Source organism: Polypterus senegalus, chromosome 5 (assembly GCF_016835505.1).
Source record: "Polypterus senegalus isolate Bchr_013 chromosome 5, ASM1683550v1, whole genome shotgun sequence".
In the NCBI taxonomy this organism is placed as follows: Eukaryota; Metazoa; Chordata; class Cladistia; order Polypteriformes; family Polypteridae; genus Polypterus; species Polypterus senegalus.
This window is the reverse complement of record NC_053158.1, coordinates 130,714,874-130,736,653: the sequence shown is the minus strand read 5'-3', so window position 1 is coordinate 130,736,653 and position 21,780 is coordinate 130,714,874. Positions and strand designations below refer to the sequence as shown.

Genomic DNA, 21,780 nt, shown 5'->3' with positions numbered 1-21,780 from the left:
CTGTTCACTCTCTTTACCTGAGTGCTGTTAATACTGAGGGGGTGGTAGTCCCTCAGCTGTTTGCTCCCAAAGTCCACAATCAGCTCATTTGACTTGCTGACCTTCATTACATTAGTTTTGACCTGACACCAATATGACAGACTCTCCATATTATTCAGGTAAGCCTGCTCACTGTTGTTAGGTATCAGGCCTAACACAGCTGTGTCATCAATAAAATTAACAACGATGTGAGATTCATGTATAGCTGTGCAGTCATACAGTTTGTGTAGAGGGAGTGGGCTCAGGACACAGTCCTGTGGAGCGCCTGTGCTGAGATTAAAGGATGATAAAGTGTGGCCACCCACTCGAACCAACAAGGATCTGCCTGTCAGGAAATTAAAAATCCAGATGCACAATGAAGTGCTGAGCTGCAGGTTCCTGAGCTTGGTGATGAGCTTAGAAGAGTTTATTGTGTTAAACGCAGAACTATAGCCTATAAATAGCCTGCACAGATAGTTCTCTCTCTTGCTATCCAGGTGGGCCAGTACTGTATGAAAGAGTAAGGTGATGGCATACTTTGTGGATCTGTTCTGGTGTGGAAAATCTTCAAATTTTCAACTGCAGACTGTTTACATTAAATTTCAATCATTTTACTCAAACAAACCAAGATTAAAAGAAATTAGAGGACGTACAGGCATTGCAAGCATTGTTTTGTATTGTATGCATTTATTTCAGTCAGGTTCATTTTGAATTACTTTGTTACCTAAGCACATTACATAGATTGTATTTTAATTAATTTATAATCTGCAAATAGATGGCTGGACTAGGAATTACCAAATTAGTTTACAGCTTGTGAAAGGAAGGAGTGTGCAGGTAATTTAAAGATCAAATACCCTGATCAGAGTAATTTGTCATCAGGGCAGAATGGCCAATCAAATGTGTGCAATGTCACATGTCCTGAAACCTCAAGTGTGCATGTTAAATAAAGTGGCTCATCTGATGGACCAAAGAGGAAAAACAGAAAAGAGATCATCTCATTTGGATATCAGAAAACAAAAACTATCAACAACGCTAATTGCTAAACCGAAAGCCATCCAGAGCATACACTCTTTGACACTTATGATTTTCATTAAGATTTTCTAGGACTTTATATCCGGACTTTGCTCTCTATTTGATTTCCTATTATATTTTCTTCTATTTGGTATTGTTATACATTATTGAAAATATAAAAGCAACATGGTATTTATTACTTTGTCCTTTATCTATAGTGATTGAACTAATAAATGGGTAACAAGTGAGAATTTGATGCTACATTACGTATTCACAGAGTTTATCAAGGCTATTGAGGATACTCCTCAACAATTAAAACAACTACAGTAAAAGCAAGAAATAGTTTGGTTAAAGTAACGTAAAACCAAAAGAGTTGCGCTTTTATGTGTGCCATGATGCTACCCATGTGTTTGGTGATTGTGAATCCCTATATTGAGAATCTTATGCAGAATATTGCAAAGTGACTGGCAGTTGGCACCACTTGAGACTTTGTCTGGATAGGATTGTTATGTGTATGCCTGTGTATACCTCTGCATGTGTGTTAATCTTCAAGAGCGAGTGTAGGTGAATCCAATAAATGGCCCTGGTAAATTTTACATAATTCACAATAATAAAGGATCTGCTGGAGTGATATGTACAGCAGATGTGATTATTGACTAGCCTCTGAAACCACTTCATTTCTATAGTTGTTAGTGCAACAGGATGATAGTCATTCAGGCAGGTTGGATGTGATTTCTTAGGTACAGAAACAATGGTGGGCCTTTTAAAGCATATTGGCATGATAGACTGGGTTAAAGAGTGATTAAATATTACCATGAACACTGGTACAAGATGATCAGCACAGATCTTAAAAACATGTCCTGGAATCCTGTCTGGACCCACTGACTTCCTGGTGTTCACTTTCTTAAAAGCTCTCTTCATGTTATGTTCCGACAAAGTGAGCACTGTTTGCTCACTGTGCAGTTCTCCCACATTATTGCATTATTTCAGTAAATTGTGTCATTTTAGAATAGTGCTACACTGTTTCACAATAATTATTGTGTTATTTCACAAAGATATTGCCTAACATTGTGCATGTGTGTTCTTCAGTGATTTAGTGACAGCTAGGGAGAGAGAGAGTTTAAGCATGCAATCAAGTGACAAACATGTGAACAAAAGTTATACGTATTAATCAGGTTAAAATTTACCAAGTTTAGTACATATGCTTTAGCACAGACAGAACTGCCATTTCTGCCTCACAGCATCAGGGTCTGCTTGAACTTTGCATGTTCTTTCCATGTATTTGAAGGTTGTTTAGTATCAGAGAGGGTGCTTAATTTCATATGATTACCTGTTTTAACACTGAATATTGTAAATATTTCAATAATAAGTCCTTATTAAAAAGCTATGTTTAGTTCTTAATGTGCTGTGAAGTAAAATAACATCCATCTCATTTTTCCATCCCTGATGCAAGCCCTGAAGTATGAACACTGGCCATTGCATGAACCAGATCACACTGCTTCAGTATATTTATAGTAAACTAGCAGAATACCCGCGCTTCGCAGCGGAGAAGTAGTGTTTTAAAGAAGGTACGAAAAAGAAAAGGAAAAATTTAAAAAATAACGTAACATGATTGTTAATGTAATTGTTTTGTCATTGATATGAGTGTTGTTCTCATCTCTCTCTCTCTCTCTCTCTCTCTCTCTCTCTCTCTCTATATATATATATACAGTATATATATATATATATATATATAACATAGATATACTTGTGTGTATGTTTGTATGTGTGTATATGTGTGTGTATAGCTTTGGTCACTGAGTGCAAGGGAAAAATAATGAAATATAGTCTATAAGTTATTAAACAGTAAAACATTAACGTTTTAAGAAGTACAGGTACATTGAGCACTACTGGAGTGGTTGCGGGTAAACTACATTTTAAAGACTGTGTAACACAACAGGTAAGTAACTAACAGCAGCTAAAATGTATATGGATCATCTCTCGGTAGTAGATCCCTTTTGAAAGGCGCTACACAATGGCTGTGGAATAGAAATTACATTTTCTATGTGAACGTTCAAATTTGTGCCCCTGGTAATGTGCCTTACCGGCAATTAAAGAAAATTATTTTTGTGTCCTCTGCCGTGTTAAGAGAGAAAGGCTTTGGTTTGGGATAAAAGGAAAAAGGTGTAAAGAAAGGAAAGTTGCCTTTTCTTTTATATAGTATAGAGAGATGTGTTAAGCTGGCGTTATGATCGCCTTTTGGGGACAGTCGCGTGGGTCTTGTGTAGACTGGTGAGGCGTCCCTGCCATTAATCGGCTGTGATGGCACTGTGAGTCCTCCACTCGTGTGCGTGTGTTCATAATCCGAGCCGAGGACCTGATAATCGTATACGTGCAAAAGAAAGTGTGAATCGCCTTAATATTATTTTGCCGTGGTGTAGAAAAGGGGTCCCGTGTTTGCACTTGTCTGGGTTTTAGCTCAGAGGGCGGATGAAAAAAATTAAAAGTGCTCACTTTGACTTAAGGCAGAAGCGCAGTCAGCGTCTCAAAGGCCGGCACAGCTATGCACGTGCGCTGGCTGCTCGACTTTTGCTGGGCAGGAGACCCCTTTTGTACACACGTTCATGATATCAAAAGTCTCAGCTTCTTTGGAGGTAATTCATATATTATATATATAGCAAAATACCCGCCAGAGCGGAGAAGTAGTGTGTTAAAGAAGTAATGAAAAAGAAAAGGAAACATTTTAATAATAACGTAACATGATTGACATTGTCATGAGTGTTGCTATCATATATATTCTTGCCTAAATAAGTTACCCTCGCTTTGCTCTTACTTTTTTACCGTTCATTTTATCATGGCTAGTGACGGAAAAATTATAAAATGGAAGGAGGATGGCTTTACCAAAACAATTATTGATGGCGAATCGATTATTCATAAAACTTGAATTGGTGATCTGTTTTTCTGTGTTAACCTCATATTTTTTCATACTTCTTCTCAAACTAAGGTGGTGCGAGGGTAAAATGATTAGGGATGCGGTGATCAATGTAATCGGTGTACCAGGAAATCATGCATTGACAAAAGCTCCCCTTTGCTTGTAATGCAAAGTGTGATTAAATGCATTATTTTTCAACGCCTGCGGTGGGTTGGCACCCTGCCCAGGATTGTTTCCTGCCTTGTGCCCTGTGTTGGCTGGGATTGGCTCCAGCAGACCCCCGTGACCCTATTCGGATTCAGCGGGTTAGATAATGGATGGATGGATTTTTCAACGCGTTATGGAGCACATGCATCGAAGCTTCTCAGCTGTGCTTGTGCTAAGAAAATGAAAGATTTTAAAAATAGCGTAACACGATTGTCAATGTGACCTTATGTAAGTAGTGCCTGGAGGATTCAGTGTGTTGAAACTCTAGAGACAGCATGTGTATTAACTTGTGGATTTTTCTGTGAGTATTTGGTGGCAGTGTGACGAAGTTGCTTCGGATGACGGCGTTAGCCGTGGAGCTCAGCTCAGAGCGAAATGAGGTGGGAGGGGAGATGATGACGTGACTCCCCCACCCGCCTTAACTGTCAATCCCCACAAACACAGTCTCTGAATTTGCATAAGCACACCCCTTCACCTACAATTTTAACTTAGTTACAAAGTGATCAAAACTCTCGTTTATATCCTGCGTCCTATCATTAAACTTGTATCCCGCATTACCTGTGGGCATGTGAACCGCCAGCGGTAGCCTGTCTATGAACTTAATTTAAAGTTTAGGTTTACACCTTGCTTTGTTTCCGAAGTAGCAGAACTCATGAATATGGTAGTATATGCCACTCGCTCGCTTCTTATTGTTTCGCTGCCTTCTCAATTATATAATGCATGTTTTCTTAAGCGCTTTTTGGAGGTCTTCCTGGTTTTCTACGTACTGCGTTGACAGTCAGTTCATGTGATTACGTGGGAGGCGTGATGATGTCACACGAAACTCCGCCCCCACGTCTTTGCAGCTCTACTCCATTACAGTTAATGGAGAAAAATACCTTCCAGTTATGACCATTAGGCGTAGAATTTCGAAATGAAACCTGTCCAACTTTTGTAAGTAAGCTGTAAGGAATGAGCCTGCCAAATTTCAGCCTTCTACCTACACGGGAAGTTGGAGAATTAGTGATGAGTCAGTGAGTGAGTGAGTGAGTGAGTGAGTGAGTGAGTGAGTGAGGGCTTTGCCTTTTATTAGTATAGATAACTGGATATAAACTGAACAGATACTTTATAGGTTTTTGTTAATGGATTGCACTTAGCACATTCGTTTGTGATTTGGTTGTGTGACTGTGGCCTACAAAAGCTGAGTGTACCATTCACTGTGTTTGTCCCTTGCCTTGAACGTAGTGCTACAGCGATAATCAATGGCTCCCTCAGCATGTTTAGTATTAAATGTACAGTATATGCCTATAACATCTGTTCAGTATTTGCCACTTGATTGTACACTATGCACATGTTTAACCTTCTTCTCAATAGCTATCACTAGACAATCAAAGCTCACTTGTGCGCTTTGATACTGGTCACAGCAAGGAATATCTTTGTGAAATAACACAATAATTATTGTCAAATAACATAATACTTTTGCAAAATAACACTTTTTTTGAGTGGGGGGGAATACGCTTCCATACAATCTAGAGAAAACAAGTCCCAAAATGAAATACAGAAGAGTACACCAGTAAACAGAAACAAAAAATCAGATACACAGCAAAAAAACAAAGAAATAGAACTGCTCGCAAAACCCTCCTACAGAGCATATTCAGTAAATGCAAGGAACTCACTTTCCCAGCCTGCAACATAAAGGAAATAGGTGTTTTGATAAGCGAATGCCACTGCATCTGCAAAATCAATTTGGTTTTGTTTTTAAAAATAGAAGTTTGACCTCTTCAACTCCAAAACTGAATTCACAGTTGATATACAGTTAAAAGCAGGCCACCGCATTGTACTGCAGAAATTGATTGCCCAAATGGGCATACAAGTGTATAAAAAATAATATGTAACATGATATAATTTACTTTTTCACTCAGAAAAAAAGGACTGTTCTAGGTACTATTACATGATCTTTTTAATTTTCTCAAGAAGAAATTATTAAATAGAGCAAGGCTCTCTTTCTGAAAGTGTGAATAATAAAGCTAGGTCAGATAATGCCTTGGACAAAACTCTGCTTAAATTTAAAGCTTTTAATATCTTCTAACAATATTTAGAAAAGTGCAATTTAATTCCAATTTGTAATTAAAAGACTATTGATGTTTGTGATAACACCAGCATGTGCTAATTGCCAATGTAAACTTTCTAAATGCTTTTGATATCAACAAAACTAACTTAACTAACAGTGGCCAAACTGTGCACGTAATATGTGCTTTCAACAAAGTCATCTGCAGCAAGGCAAAAAAATATATAAAGTTTTGATGATACAATGTAATAGCAATGTGAGAAAATCGACGGTTGTCTTGCTTGATTTATCTAAAGTGGCTAAAAAGAAAGCAGATGTAGTCTGGCCATAGTCCATGTCACATTACACAACTTTTCTAGTGATTTTCAGTTGTAGACTTCATTTACATAATATTAGAGAATCGAGGGACACCCTCCCAAGACCAGCAGTTGCACAGTGTGTCATATCCAGCAACTCAGTCCAACTAGTCCATGATTTGCTCCGACAAAGCTCAGAGGACTTTTGTGCATGAGACCTGACAACCAATTAGTGCCTCCTTGAAAGTATAATGCATATATTGCAGCAATGAGAAATAATGAACATGGGTGTTTTGAGCTTCACAAACAGATGAGAGTTTTTTTTTTTTTAGCTAATATGTTGTATTTTAGCTACTACAACAGAATGGAAAAAATAAAAAGGGTCCAAATTTGCAGCTGAACTTCTCATAGCTGCAAACCCTTCATGCAGCAGGTTATTGGCTGACAGAAAAAGGGGCAAGCAGACGATTCTTTGGAAGTGTGAAACTGTGCTGGAAAAACATTCCCAGCAGTTTCAAGTTGTATAAACTGACATAGTCAAGCAACAAAATCAGGAACTGCACTCATCTAGTTTTGATACTTTAGAGTATCTAGCCAGTCCCATAATACATAACTGTAAACTTCCTGATGGTCTACTCTTGACGTTTCATAAGGGGTCTTGTGAATTAATGTCTTGTCAATATCACTCACTACCTTTTGTCATCTGTCAACACCAACTGCATTCTCAAAAAGTCTCAGCAAGGGCTCTTTTTCTGAGAAAAGTAAAAAGTTTTGTGGTGGGACGAAAATCCTGGTCAAACTCTACAGCCGCACTATTAATAGTATCCTGACTGTATGCACCATGGTGTGTTTTGTGTAACCCTAACTTGCCAAGATCGCTGAATCCACCAAAGGACTGTCCATAACGCTTCTAAAATCATTGAAGTTGACCTTTTACAGCTTCATACCATGTACTCTACCTGATGTCGGAGGAGGGCTGAATCCATCATCTCTGATGGCAGCTGTCCTAATCATCCCATTTTCACTTCTGCCTTCTGGTAAATACAACCAGAGCCACACCCCATGCTTTACCAACTTCAGGGATAGCTTCCTCCTCAGGCCATAAGGTCATTAAACTGCGGGTTACCTGATCTTACCAGCCCTGTGCTGTACCCACCTGCTGGCTTATGTCTATAATTCAACTGTAAGTTACTGTACATCTGCACTGAAATATGTACTCTCCTTGTCTACTACTGTTATATACAGTCTATATTTCTGTACAGATCTGTTTTGCACTATGTACATTAGGGTATTTGTCTGCTCTTATATATTGTATTCTTACTTTTATACATCATCTTGCCATATTGCCCGTACACTTCCCTGACCCCAAGAATTTCACTGTGCTCTTGCTATGTATGTGACAACAAAGATCTAATCTAATCTAATTTAATCTGTTCTAATCTAGCATATAGCATTGATCTAAGAATGTTTTAATTGGATCACAAATTGCAGAGTCCGCAGTTTAACACATATGACAAGGACCGAGTAAGAGTAGCTTCATTAATAATCCAGTTTCAATGAAGGGAAGTGCACTATGGAAAGGTAGTTGTGATTAAAGTACTGCTGCGAAGCCACAATGACAACAAAATAATGATAGATAGAGATAGATACTTTATTAATCCCAAGGAGAAATTCACATACTCCAGCAGCAACAAACTGATAACAAACAATATTAAATTAATGAGTGATAAAAATGCAGGTATAACAGACAATAACTTTGTATAATGTTAACGTTTACCCCCTGGGTGGAATTAAAGAGTCGCATAGTGTGGGGGAGGAACGATCTCTTCAGTCTGTCAGTGGAGTAAGACAGTGACAGCAGTCTGTCGCTGAAGCTGCTCTGCTGTCTGGAGATGATCCTGTTCAGTGGATGCAGTGGATTCTCCATGATTGACAGGAGCCTGCTTGGTGCCCGTCGCTCTGCCACGGATGTTAAACTGTCCAGCTTCGTGCCTACAATAGAGCCTTCCTTCCTCACCAGTTTGTCCAGGCATGAGACATCCCTCTTCTTTATGCTTCTTTAATCACAACAACAACAAAAACAAAGCAAAACAAAAATAATAATTGTATATGTAGCTTGTATTTAAGGAATCATTCAGTGTACAATTGCTGTGCAAGAAAACCCCAAATAAATATCAGTAGTGGGAAAGTTGCTTCACATGCTCTTTGTGTCTTGTGCAGAACTTTCCCTTGCCTTGTGCCATGCTGGGATTCTGCTCAGCATTCTTTTGCAAGCCAGGCTATTCTTCACCATGTATATAAAGTGGCCAGTGGATCTTATTTAACCTCATGCCTTTTTGCATTTCAATATGTCTTGCTTCACATTAACTTACAGTGGTGCTTGAAAGTTTGTGAACCCTTTTCTATATTTCTGCATAAATATGACCTAAAACATCATCAGATTTTCACTCAAGGCCTAAAAGTAGATAAAGAAAAAACAGTTAAACAAATGAGCAAAAATATTATACATGGTGATTTATTTATTAAGGAAAATGATTGAATATTACATATTTGCGAGTGGCAAAAATATGTGAACCTTTGCTTTCAGTATCTGGTGTGACCCCCCTTTGCAGCAATAACTGCAACTAAACATAACTTTTGATCATTCCTGCCCACCAGCTTGGAGGAGTTTTAGCCCATTCCTCCGTACAGAACAGCTTCAAATTCTGGATGTCGGTGGGTTTCCTCACATTAACTGCTCGCTTCAGGTCCTTTCACAACATTTCGATTGGATTAAGGTCAGGACTTTGACTTGGCCATTCCAGAACATTACCTTTATTCTTCTTTAACCATTCCTTAGTAGAACGACTTGTGTCCTTAGAGTCGTTGTCTTGCTGCATGACCCACCTTCTCTTGAGAGTCAGTTCATGGACAGATGTCCTGACATTTTCCTTTAGAATTCTCCGATATAATTCAGAATTCATTGTTCCATCAATGAAGGCAAGCCATCCTGGCCCAGATGCAGCAAAACAGGCCCAAGCCATGATACTACCACCACCATGTTTCTCAGATGGGATAAGGATCTTATGCTAGAATGCAGTATTTTCCTTTCTCCAAACATAATGCTTTTCATTTAAACCAAAAAGTTCTATTTTGGTCTCATCCATTCACAAAACATTCTCCCAATAGCCTTCTGGTTTGTCCACGTGATCTTTAGCAAACTGCAGACGAGCAGCAATTATTTTTTTGGAGAGCAGTGGCTTTCTCCTTGCAACCCTGCCCTGCACACCAATGTTGTTTAGTGCTCTCCTGATGGTGGACTCATGAACATGAACATTAGCCAATGTGAGAGAGGCCCTCAGTTGCTTAGAAGTTACCCTGGGGTCCTTTGTGACCTCTCTGACTATTACACGCCTTGCTCTTGGAGTGATCTTTGTTGGTCGAACCACTCCTGGGGAGGGTAACAATGGTCTTGAATTTCCTCCATTTGTACACAATCTGTCTGACTGTGGATTGGTGGAGTCCAAACTCTTTAGAGATGGTTTTGTAACCTTTTCCAGCTGATCTTTTTCTGAAGTCCTCAGAAATCTCCTTTGTTCGTGCCATGATACACTTCCACAAACATGTGTTGTGAAGAGCTGACTTTGATAGATCCCTGTTCTTTAAATAACACAGGGTGCCCACTCACACCTGATTGTCATCCCATTGAGTGAAAACACCTGACTCGAATTTCACCTTCAAACTAATTGCTAATCCTAGAGGTTCACATACTTGTGTGTAAATATGTAATATTCGATCATTTTCCTTAATACTGTAAATAAATGACCAAGTATAATATTTTTGTCTCATTTGTTTAACTGGTTTCTCTTTATCTACTTTTAGGACTTGAGTGAAAATCTGATGATGTTTTAGGTCATATTTATGCAGAAATATAGAAAATTATAAAGGTTTCACAAACTTTCAAGCACCACCGTACAAATGGAAAATGTAAATTTCATGACAGAAGGTGTATAAAGTAAAAGTCAGCAAAACAATTTATCCAGCAAGAATGAGGAACCAGTGAGTGACATGTTTGATTTAATGCACTACTCTATTAAGGTATTTATTGATATTACAGATAAACAACAGGTGGCGCAGTGGTAGCGCTGCTGCCTCGCAATTAGGAGACCTGGGTTCGCTTCCCGGGTCCTCCCTACGTGGAGTTTATATGTTCTCCCCGTGTCTGCGTGGGTTTCCTCCCATAGTCCAAAGACATGCAGGTTAGGTGGATTGGCGATTTTAAATTGGCCCTAGTGTGTTTATGTGTGTGTCCTGTGGTGGGTTGGCACTCTGCCCGGGATTGGTTCGTGCCCTGTTTTGCCTGGGATTGGCTCCAGCAGACCCCTGTGTTTGGATTCAGCGGGTTGGAAAATGGATGGATAAACAACAAATTTATAATTTGTTATGATTGCACTGGAGAAGTGCATTGATTTATTCTTCCAAGGCTGTTTTTATAACCACAGGAAGTCAAATCCGCATTACCAGATTAATAGCTTTATTCGTTAAATCATAAATCACCTTTAAATTTCATGTAGCATATTCCTTATGAAACACAGACCAAGTGGAAAAAGTATTCTTTTGGATGTAATGTAAAACAATTTGTATGGATCCAGAACTGACCAGATGTATTTCTTGAATCTATTCCAAAATCAGTCTCATCTGATTTTTAGTAAAAAACTCAATTCTGCAATTGACTGAAAAATTTGATCCAGCCACCAAGGACACAGTTGCCTTGCCAAATGCATTGTATTTGTAGACCAGCCTACCATGACCCTGGCAATAATTAAGCATTTTGCAAAATAAACTGCTGAATGGCTGGTCCATTCTTTAATTTAATAACAGAGACATTGCAGTTTTACAGACGCAAAGAACTGATTTGGTGCTTCTTTTAGAAGGCTGACCTTTGGGCTTCTGTGTCTTTCGATTTTTCTTGTCTGTGGTGTCTGGCTTTGGGTTTGCACAGTGCACTGTAAAAACTAAACAGAAAATCATACTTCAATCCTTCCTGTTATCCTGAATATTCCTCTTTTCTCAATTTGGCAGATGAGGCAGTATATTTGCTATTGAACTTAATGTAACATTAATTATAATTCTTTATACCTTTATGAGCTTGTTTCAGTTGCGTAAATAATAGGTGTTTCATCATAGCTGACTGGTTATCAGCTAGTTTGTTTCTCTCTTTTTGTATGTTGGTCACTACTCTTGATGGTGAAGGCACTCTCTTTGTTTGCATAATGATAGCACTTCTATTAGAATTAGGCAGAATGACATATAGTCCTGGAGTACTAATGCGGTCATTGGGTTTTTGCAGCCAAATTTTTAAACCATATGCACATTAATAACATCCTTTCACCTCTTTTTTCATTTTCACTATTTCAAAGCTAAATTTCATAATTGATACTTTTATAAAGATACTATGAATTTCACAGTTCATTTCTAGCCTGTTCCCTCTATTCCTCCATACTCACCTCCATTTATCTCCACCTATTAAGTCACCATCCCTGACAGCTTTTGTCCCACTCCCCTTTCCAAACCATCTGTTTTCTATGAGAAAAGAGAATTTCAGAGAGATCTAGTAAGAGTGCCTAAACTATGGGAAACATCCTTTAACATTCCAGTACCTAAAGGACTGCTTACCAATAACTCTCAAATCACAGGTGGATCCAGAAAGAGCTGTGAGCTCTTTAATTACAGATCACCTTCATTCACTGCAGTCTGCATACCAGGCACACGTCTGAGAACATGAGGCTGTGATCGACATGTTCAACAAAGCATTCTTTCACCTGAGCAAAATTACAGTCAGAATTCCATTCTTTGATTTCTCCAGTGTTAATACTATCCAGTCTATTCAGCTGGAGAATAAATCTGAAAAAAATGAAAGTAACAACAGTATGAGATGCTTGAGATCTGTGCATGTCAAAGATTCTGATCAGTGACACAAGTGCACCTGTCTTTTTATTCTCACACTCTATTTAACTTAAGTATATCTTTAGATTGATGCCATCTAGAGAAGTTATTATGTGACATATGCACTGCATCGACAACAAAGAATCAAAGGTACAGAGAAAGGTAGTACAGTACTTTGTCATGTGGTCCAGGGACAACAACCTGCAAGTAAACATTACCAAAACAAAGGAATTAGTTGCTTGACCTTCTGCATACCAAGGAGTCTCTGGGATCAGCCACAATCAATGAGGAAGAGGAGGTGACAACAGTCCTATAGTTACCTGGTGGTCCATCAGAACTCTAGACTGGACTGGATGGACAACACAAACCGTTCTGTACAAAAAGGGCCTGTGCAAGCATTGTAAAGTCCAGTTTATCTTCCAATTATGATGCGGACCAGGGGTAGAGACTTTAATGGGCAAATCTAGAAGAGCAGTATGGACAGACAAAGGGGCTGATATGCAAATGGATTGGATAAGCCTGTAATAATAAGCAAAACTGAGTCAAAATAAATAGTCAAAAACTCAACTGTAAAAAAAATACAAAATAATCTTTTTTTTTTTTTTAAAAAGTAAACAAAGGTCATCTTTGTCATATTTGTCTTTGAGGACCTTGAATTATTTGTTCTTTCTACCAGGCTATTGTAAAAGACACTAATAGGGCTCTTTTTTCAGTACAGATAGTGGCAGTCATACTGTATGAGGGGGGTCCCTGGGCTTGAACCATTGTACCGAGTCTATACTATCTATAGTGGTATACTGATGGAACCACAGAAAAACTAGCATGTAAAATCATAGCTTTGGAGATACCAGAACTGAAATTGGTGATACACTTCTTGCTATACTTGTATAAGAGTATGCAATAGATGAATGGATAGCCACAGAAACACACAGAAACGGCATCTGAGATTATGAATGAATGAGAGAGAGAGGGAGTATGCAGTGCTAAAGGTTACAATAATACTTGCTAGCCAACAGAGCATAGTATGCCATGTCAAATATTAAAAACAAACAGAGTTTGATCCTTCAGCTCTCTATTCTGAAAGAGGGAAATTAAAAAGGAGAAGGAAAAATATTTAAAACAATTTTGAGGGCACCTAGTTATTGTCACAAAGTTTGGTATTTTCAGCTGTTAAGGAAAAACTAATAAAAAATGAAAAAAAAAATACCCATGTAGGTGCCAAGGTGGACATACTGGTATTTTGATGGATGGATGGTCAGATGTCCCAGCCAGGATAGTTGCGGATACCCTTTCTAGATCAAAAAAATATAATGGAAGGACTGGGAAAGACTGGCCATGTAGTCCCTCAGTAAACCAGGGGGCAGCAGCCCTTGGGAAGAGCTTCCATTTGTACATCTGTGGGGCACCTTGGGAATTGTAGTCCTGATGGATGGGTGCCACCAGAGAGGGCTGTGGGTAGAAGACTGACATATTTTAAGGAGGTTTCCGACTGACCCAGAAATGCTGCCAGGGTGTAATCATGTGGCACTAGATATACTCCCAAGTCTGACATAAAGAAGGTGCTCAACCTCATCCAGATGAGTTAGAGTCGGGAGGTGGAATACAAGGCTTGCCTAGAGGAGAGGAGAGGAGAATATGTGAATTGTGCTTGTGAGTACGTTTTTTTTTCAAGAAAGAATCAGAAAAACGTATTTGTGTATAATAAAACTGACTTTTATTTTCAACCCTTTGCTGTGTACAAGCACTATGTCTGGAGTGCTGCAACACCCCCTACTGGTCATACCTGATAAAATAAATGTAAAAACCAAACTAAAAACATATCAGCAGGTTTAGTTTTTCATCAGTCTGCAGACTCTGGGCACTTTTGCAAAGTTGCCTATAATATTTACATGTTGTTCAGTAAAGGACCAACTCAGTAACTGTATGAGGTTCAGTTTATATCACTTCATTTACAAATAACCATTCACAACCACGTGATTATTTCAACAACAGCATTCTACTCAGGTATGCAAAATGGAGAGAACAGTTTTATTTTCGAAGAGGATTTCTCAGTATCAGTACAATGGAAAGTGACAGGTGCGTTGTTATCAACAAAATGCAAATACATGACAAATAAGCTAAAACATTCTACACCAGGGGGTCCTCAATCCCAGTCCTGAAGAGCCGCAGTGGCTGCAGGTTTTTGTTCTGACCTGGTTGCTTAATTAGAAAGCAATTCTTGCCAATACAGCACTAACAAGCTATGAAATTAAATTAACTCTGCTATGTCAGGTCATTCTCATATCCTAGATTTTCTTTCTCTTTCTATCATGTAAATGATTTGAAGGCTAAAATGGACGAGTAATTCTCAGTCCTTCACTTTTTTCTCTTCATTTTTCTTCCAAGTATTTAATTAAACCCAATAGTGCAGATAAATACACACAGGTGTAAATGTAAATAAGCTAAATGGAGAAATGCTGCTCTCTCTTGTCATTTGCATGTTATTGATAATAAGGAGCAATTAAAATAGCTGTTTAAGACAAAATTAAGCAATAAGGGCTCAAAATCACTAAAGTGAAGCAGAAGTGTTACTTTAGCAATAAGTGCTTTTTATTAAGCAACTGGGTTGGAGCAAAAACCTGCAGCCACTGCGGCTCTCCAGGACCGTGATTGAGGACCCCTGCTCTACACTGATGATCCAAATCCAGAGTAGTCCATTAGGTGTTCAAATAAAACTTTTATTGATCAGTATATTTCAACATCAGGCTTTTGACTTATAAAATATACAATAATTGCAAAGAAAATCAGCATTTTGCCATAACTGACATCAGAAAGCATAAATTCAGTCACAATTACAGCTAATATGCCAAATTATGGGCTTATTTACAGTTTGAAGTTGTGTTAGGCATCATCTGTACATAATAAATCTGCATTGCGTCCTGGAGATCAGGAAACAGTAGCTTTGAAAGCTGACCAGCACTTTTGTTACACCACACACATTCAGAAGTGGTGTCATACAAAATCATCACCTATGCTTTACCTAAGTATCACTAGAACTACAATGCTGTCACTGGCCAATGCTAAAGAATTATTATAACATGACAAGTCACTTTTTTCTTCATTTGCTTTCCATTCTGACAGCCCATGTTCAGCTTTTCTGCTGCACAAATAATGTCCAACCGCCACTGTCTGTCACTATTAAGGTGTGGGGACCCTACTCACCATCATTCTCCACCCCCTCAAAATCACCAGACCATACATTTTCTTTTGACAAGCACTGTGGGAACCACTTTTTATTATTTCCCTGCTGAATAAAAATTAATATTTTAGGTGAATTCAAATCCGATCTCGAAAACCCCAGTCAGCCCCATCAACAGACTGCAGCATCCATCCCTTTCCTCTGCTGAGTCAGAATATTCTTAACTGTTAAAATCTTACCATGGCTGAATACGAGGTGAGACACAAAAATAACCGGATTGGTTATTAAAAAAAATGTATTGATGAATTACAGCATTTTAAACATTGTCACCTTCTATATACTTCCCCTGCCGATCTCTACACCGCTCCATACATATCTTCCATTGATTGAAACAGTGCTGGAAGTCTACTTGCTGGAGGCTCTTCAACAGGCTTGCCATTTCTGTCTTCACTTCATCCATTCCCTTCTGGTCACTTTTGATTTTCAGGAACAAGTAAATATCACAAGGAACTGAATCGGGCAAATAGGGAGGATGATCAAGGACAGGAATGTTTCTGTCAGTCAAAAACTACCTTACTAAAAAAGCATTGTGCGCGGGAGCATTGTCTGGGAGATGCACCCACCCCCCTCTCAAGCTGGGCATTGAACGTCTTCCACATTTTCTTGTCCCTCTTTGAAACGCTTCTGCTATTCAAAAACTTGTGTGCAAGACAAAATATCACCATACACTGATTTTTATCATTTCATAAGTTTCTGTGGCTGTTTTGTTCAATTTCGCGAGAAATTTAATGTTAATTCGCTGTTCGATTTTTTCACCCAACATTATAGCGGCAATTCATGTAGTGATTGTTGTGTAAATACTGACTGGGCTATTCACAGGATAGCCGGTCGGCGGTTTGAGAGGGTGTGTAGGAGTGGATATAGTTCTATGATTTATGTTCAGCTGATCTCCAGACGGTTTTCCAGGAAAGCCCCAAGCCCAGACCGGCTATTTTTATGTCTCACCTCGTACTGTGCAGCTTGCAAACCTGACTCATACTGGTGTTCAGTCCAAATGCAGTTCCAGACCTGGCTGCACAGTCAGGAAGTACCCTTACTAACTAAGTAACCCATCTACTAACAATTGTTACTATCAAGTATCAAAGAATACCTCAAGTTGAATTGGCCAGTCTTCAGCTGATTCTCAACAGCTCAGCTGTTCTACCATGAATGAGTACCATGCTAACTGCAAACTTGACTCACTCCTAACCATCTATTCAACCCAGTACCAAATATGCAGCCATACCACCTACAGCCTACATGCCCATTGAACAAACATATAATTGTGACAGCAAATGTGGAAGAACGTTGCAATCCACTCCCTTCAACTAAGTTTGCCAGTCATCAGCTGCTACCCAACAGCTTGGCTGTCCTACCGTAAGTTAGTACTGTGTCGCTTGCAAACCTGACTCACCCATTACCTTGGCCAATCAGGCAGTACTTTGAAACTGGATGCTCAGCCAATATTCTTTCCTGCATATATTGCCCTGGCAACTCACAAATCATTGATCTCTAGGACGGAGTGATTCATTTGCCTGTCTAAAGATTAAACTCTGACAACTCTTGCAGCTCAAAGCAGCTGTGGGCTGATTGTTTACCACTGAGTCAAACAGAATGGGATAGATGGGTGAGGAAAGAAACAAAGTAAAGTAGAAAAAAATACTATTACAGGCAGCCTTGATGAAATACCCATATTTACCTATTTAACCAATGGTCCTTCCCCCTTTATCTTTAAAACTGGCCAATCCCGTGGCTCTAATTTTCCATCACTCCTGGGATCCAGTCCCATTATGCATTATAACCGTGCCTCGAAGAGCATGAGAATGCCATGGAGGTTGGGTATAATACCAGAGGGAGCTACACCTTAACCGGTTTCAGAAAGATCACTGTATTTCACCATTTACATCACTGGAGACGCGTAAACATGAGGATGACCATGTGCATGTAACAACAGGGTTGGACGAGTTATCTCAAGGTTAATGATCAAAGGGTTAAAGTGGGCTCAATTGGCCATTCTACTAGCAGGAATTAAAAAACAAGTATTTTTTTTGTACATCTTGATTCTTTTTGGGGCCCCTATTGCCTAGGAGGCCCTGAGCTGGCAATGTATACAGCCTTTAAAATGTATTTCATACCTGCACTCATTCCACCCATTTTCACTGTAGCTAGCTGTAACAGACAAATTGGCACAGTGACACTATACATTTAATCATTAATCTTACATTTTGATGTATATGGAGTAGTGGTTGTATATACAGTTCTAAGTACTGCACTTTTCTATTTATTTTTTACTGTTTTGTGCTACGTCTCTATGCACTCTGTTCTGGTGGAGCATGTGAATTTTGCTTCATGGATCAATAAAGTACTATCTGTCTACAACTTGGATCTTCTCCCTCACACCATCGAGGATCACAAAATTTGATGTTAGTTCAGACACCTCCAATAACCTACAGCTGAATAACGGGGGCTAAGAAAAAAGGAAGGGTTGATGGAACTGAACATGGTTTTCTTATATTACTACTTAATAAGAACAGGTATATCAATTGTCTAGCTGATGCAGAACAGGATAGTCTCATTTATTCATTTAGTAAATAAACTAAATTAGACATCAATGAGAAACAATAATTAATCGTTGGTTAAGCTTTTCGGTGCCATTCTGCAGCCACTGTGGGACTCGAGAACAAGGGTGCGGAACCGCAGCCCTTAGAACTTTGCCAACATACAGGATACTTACTGGAGTTTCTAAATCTCTCTGAAGACCAGCAGTGATGCTTTAAATTATTATACTATATTATTGAATTTGTCTTCATTTAGGTTGCTGCGGTATTATACTTAAAAACGATAAATTGGTGAAAATGTTATGTTCTCTTCATACAGTAAATATAGTGCGCAAAACCCATGTTTGTGACTAGCTACTGTCACACAGCACATAAAATGGTACAAATTTACTAAGCTATAGCATAGTTACCCTCGTCGTAACGTTCCCTCGCTTTCTTCAGCCTTTCTTCTTCCTCTTTCACTCCATAAATTTCCTAGCCTACGAGGTGGCGCTCTAATTTTTCGTAATGAAAAGTCAAGCAATCTGAAGGCTTGTTATTGGTAGCATGGTCGTTACGTCACAAGAAAGAGGTGCGGCAGTTACAGAGCGCCGAGTAGAAACTGAAGTTTTGGTGGATGTGTAGAGCTTCGGGATATTTTATTAAAAGACGTTTTGATTGATGCTTTTTGTTCGTCAGCAGAGGACAAAATCATGTATATGCATTTTGAACAATGTCCTAGACATCTGCTGGTCTGTGAAAAATCTAACTTTGCGAATGAGAAGTCGCGGCATGGTATTCACGTGCAGAGCCACTACTTCAATTACCAGGTGAGCTAATATAATGTTAAAGCTTCTCGATATTAAATGAAACGCAACACTTCTCGAAAATCTGCCTTGGAAAACAGATTGTTCAGTTTGACGCTTCAAATTTTAAATCTCGACGGATCTTGATTTAATCCTGTGAGCTTTTATCCGTTAAATATGCACACGTATGGTCTTTTGAATGAGTTGTTCCACGTGACAGAAATAATACATCTCAACAGCGTCTCTGTATGCAGATTATCATTTGTATCTGCTGATTTAATTCAGTGCTATTTCGATAAAATGACACAACAACCTAAAAGAATATAATAAATCTCAACAATGCGGAGGCATATAAGATAGATCAACAGCAGATTTTACTCTGAATAGTTTGTTGAAATGAATATCAGAAAGCACGGGGAGGTTACTTAAGGATCAAGTCCGAAAACATTGGACCTACTGGGGACCCCGTGTGAAACGTGCAGTTATTTATTAATTAACGTTTAGCTGACGGCGCAGATTTTTGATTCGTGAAGTAACGAATGCCGTTACATACACAACTGGAGAATATATTGGAGTGCATGTTACCCATCTGTTGTTAGTTTTCTCGACTGAGATTTCTCTTTTCTGTTTTCTCTACTCGTCTCTATTCCGTGACTGGTTTGAGCATATGTACACTGGTCTCCAGTGATTCCCAGGCCTTTCCCGTCTTTCTTAGTCTTGCCAATATAAAACAACGCACGATTTTATTCTGTCTCCTCTACTCGCACCTTTTTGGAGATGTTCTTGCCAGTCAATGCTAGACAGTGCAATCCAGCTATGAAAAATTCAGAAATATTTAGTCTGTTATAGGATTCCACAAAAATTGGAAGGCTGGAGTGGTAGGTTGGGGTGTGTGTTAGAGGAGGAATGAACATCTTGTGCTAAGAATGTATCGACTACAAGTTTCTCATGGCATTCTTTGTAAAGCACATTTGGATTTTCGCCCACTGTTGAAATGTGAGGCTCTGTCCCTGGCTTAAGGCATCATGTTTGAAAAAGCCATCAAAGCAGACATATATATGTCTTCTTTTTACTTTGTGGAAAACATGTCCGTAAGGATCATGAGAACTTTCTCTTTGAAGAAGTAGCTTTTCACAGAAGCATAGAATCCTAGTTTGAAAAAGGAAAAAAAAAAATATCAGGAGTGGCAGTGGTTTGTAAGCCTTTCACTTTCCATTAAAAGCCTTGCAGGACAGTGATCACCACAGCTATAGTATTCTGTACTTGATTTGAATGCTATTTCCATGTTGTTTTTGTTTTTTTTTTTTTTCTTACCTAAAAGTTCTAAATTGTCCAAAGTGGTTTGAGTGTGTGCTGCCCCATCCAGAGCTGCCTTGCACCAGTCTCTAAATGCTGCTGAAATAGGCTTATGGTTCCAGTGACTCTAAGGTAGATTAGCGTGTAAGTAACACACATAACAGATGTAAGGTTCATTAACACTTTTCTGAGATGGCCATTCAAGTAGTTAAACATCTTCAGAGCAATTGCTGTCTTTTTGAGTTCTGTGAGCTTTGTGTGCTGTCCATTTTTATTTTTTATTTATTTTTTTAAATAGTCCAAGGCAGTCTAACCTACTGTGCTGTTCAGTTCAGCTTCTTTTGTGGTGCACCCCCTGGCTCCTCCACACTCTGAAACGTCCCACCTTCCTGTTTCTTTAAAGGTCATAAAGTCGCTACAGTGTATTATTTTTTCCATCATTGTTAAAATGCTGGTGGGAATTGGATTGATGAGTACTGTAGCTCTGAATACATGCAGCACAGGTTAAGTGAACTTGTTAAAGATTTATTTTGTCCAACCCTCAAACCACAAAGTATCATAGATAGATGGTACCAGGTAGTATGGTCTACAGTGGTACTCTGGGGACCTTCACATCTGCATTGCATGATAAAATAACATTACCAACAACTACCCACTTCCCAGTTCATGGTGGAGGGAATGAAGAAATAAGTAGAGAAAAAATAAATGCAGCAGTGGCAACTTTGTAATTTTTTTCCCCTCTCTTTTTCTCTGTGCTATCAGTACATAGAAGAGTATAAATCTTGTTGTATGGCTGGGAAAATGAAATTCGTGGCTCCTAAAATTAAGAATCTCTAGATTAGGGAGCAATAAGAATGAGTTCAGACTTATCAATATATCAAAAGTCTATTTTGTATTCTAAATACCACTGCACATGTCTTTAGGAATATGCCTAGGTTTGCAGTTGCTGTTTTATGAAAGGATATACTGTACACCTTTTACAAGAAGAACTAATGTCCAGGAGCCTTGTGTATAAATGGTGCATACGTGCAAAAATGTTGTGTGTGCCTGTTTCCACATTCGCTTCGGGATGTATAAAAACTAAACTTGCCGTAAAGCTACACACAATTTCACGGCCCCTTGCGTACGCGCGTTTCTTCTCGGTTTAGCAAACTGTCGGCACCCATTGTCAAAGCAGTGCCACTGTTTCTATGGTCTGCTTTTCTTTTTTACATTCACATCTATGATGCTGGTTTTATCAAATACACAGAAATTAATTGCACATCATTTACAAATTTAATTCACGTGATTTTAATATTTCTGTAACGATATAAAGGTGCACGGAATGAACAAACTATTCCAACTGCCATGGCTGCTGTAGCATTGTTAGAAGACATAGTAAATGGAAGAATTAGAAAAGAATGCATATTTATTAATGATAATGACTGACTTCTAAGTTGGTTTTGATGAACTTGTTCTGGATTTACAAAGACCGAATTTGAGTAATTGTGCTGTACCTGCTCCTTTTGC

General features: G+C 38.8%; 1 protein-coding gene and 1 long non-coding RNA gene across 2 annotated transcripts in view; one reads left to right on the top strand and one right to left on the bottom strand.

Moving 5' to 3' along the window:
* Positions 1-8,506: 8,506 nt before the first annotated feature.
* Positions 8,507-18,683, bottom strand: LOC120529501. Its single transcript, XR_005633759.1, has 4 exons — positions 18,601-18,683; positions 12,146-12,373; positions 11,977-12,052; positions 8,507-8,547 (listed from the first exon to the last, which is right to left on the bottom strand). It is a non-coding gene; the product is annotated as an uncharacterized LOC120529501 (long non-coding RNA).
* Positions 18,684-18,753: 70 nt separating this feature from the next.
* LOC120529500 (ribonuclease P protein subunit p40-like) overlaps positions 18,754-21,780 on the top strand; it is a 43,896-nt gene continuing 40,869 nt past the window's right edge. Inside the window, exon 1 of the mRNA XM_039753359.1 lies at positions 18,754-18,999. Coding sequence (XP_039609293.1) covers positions 18,883-18,999 — 117 coding nt within the window. The 5' untranslated portion in view covers positions 18,754-18,882. The remainder of the gene's footprint in view (positions 19,000-21,780) is intronic.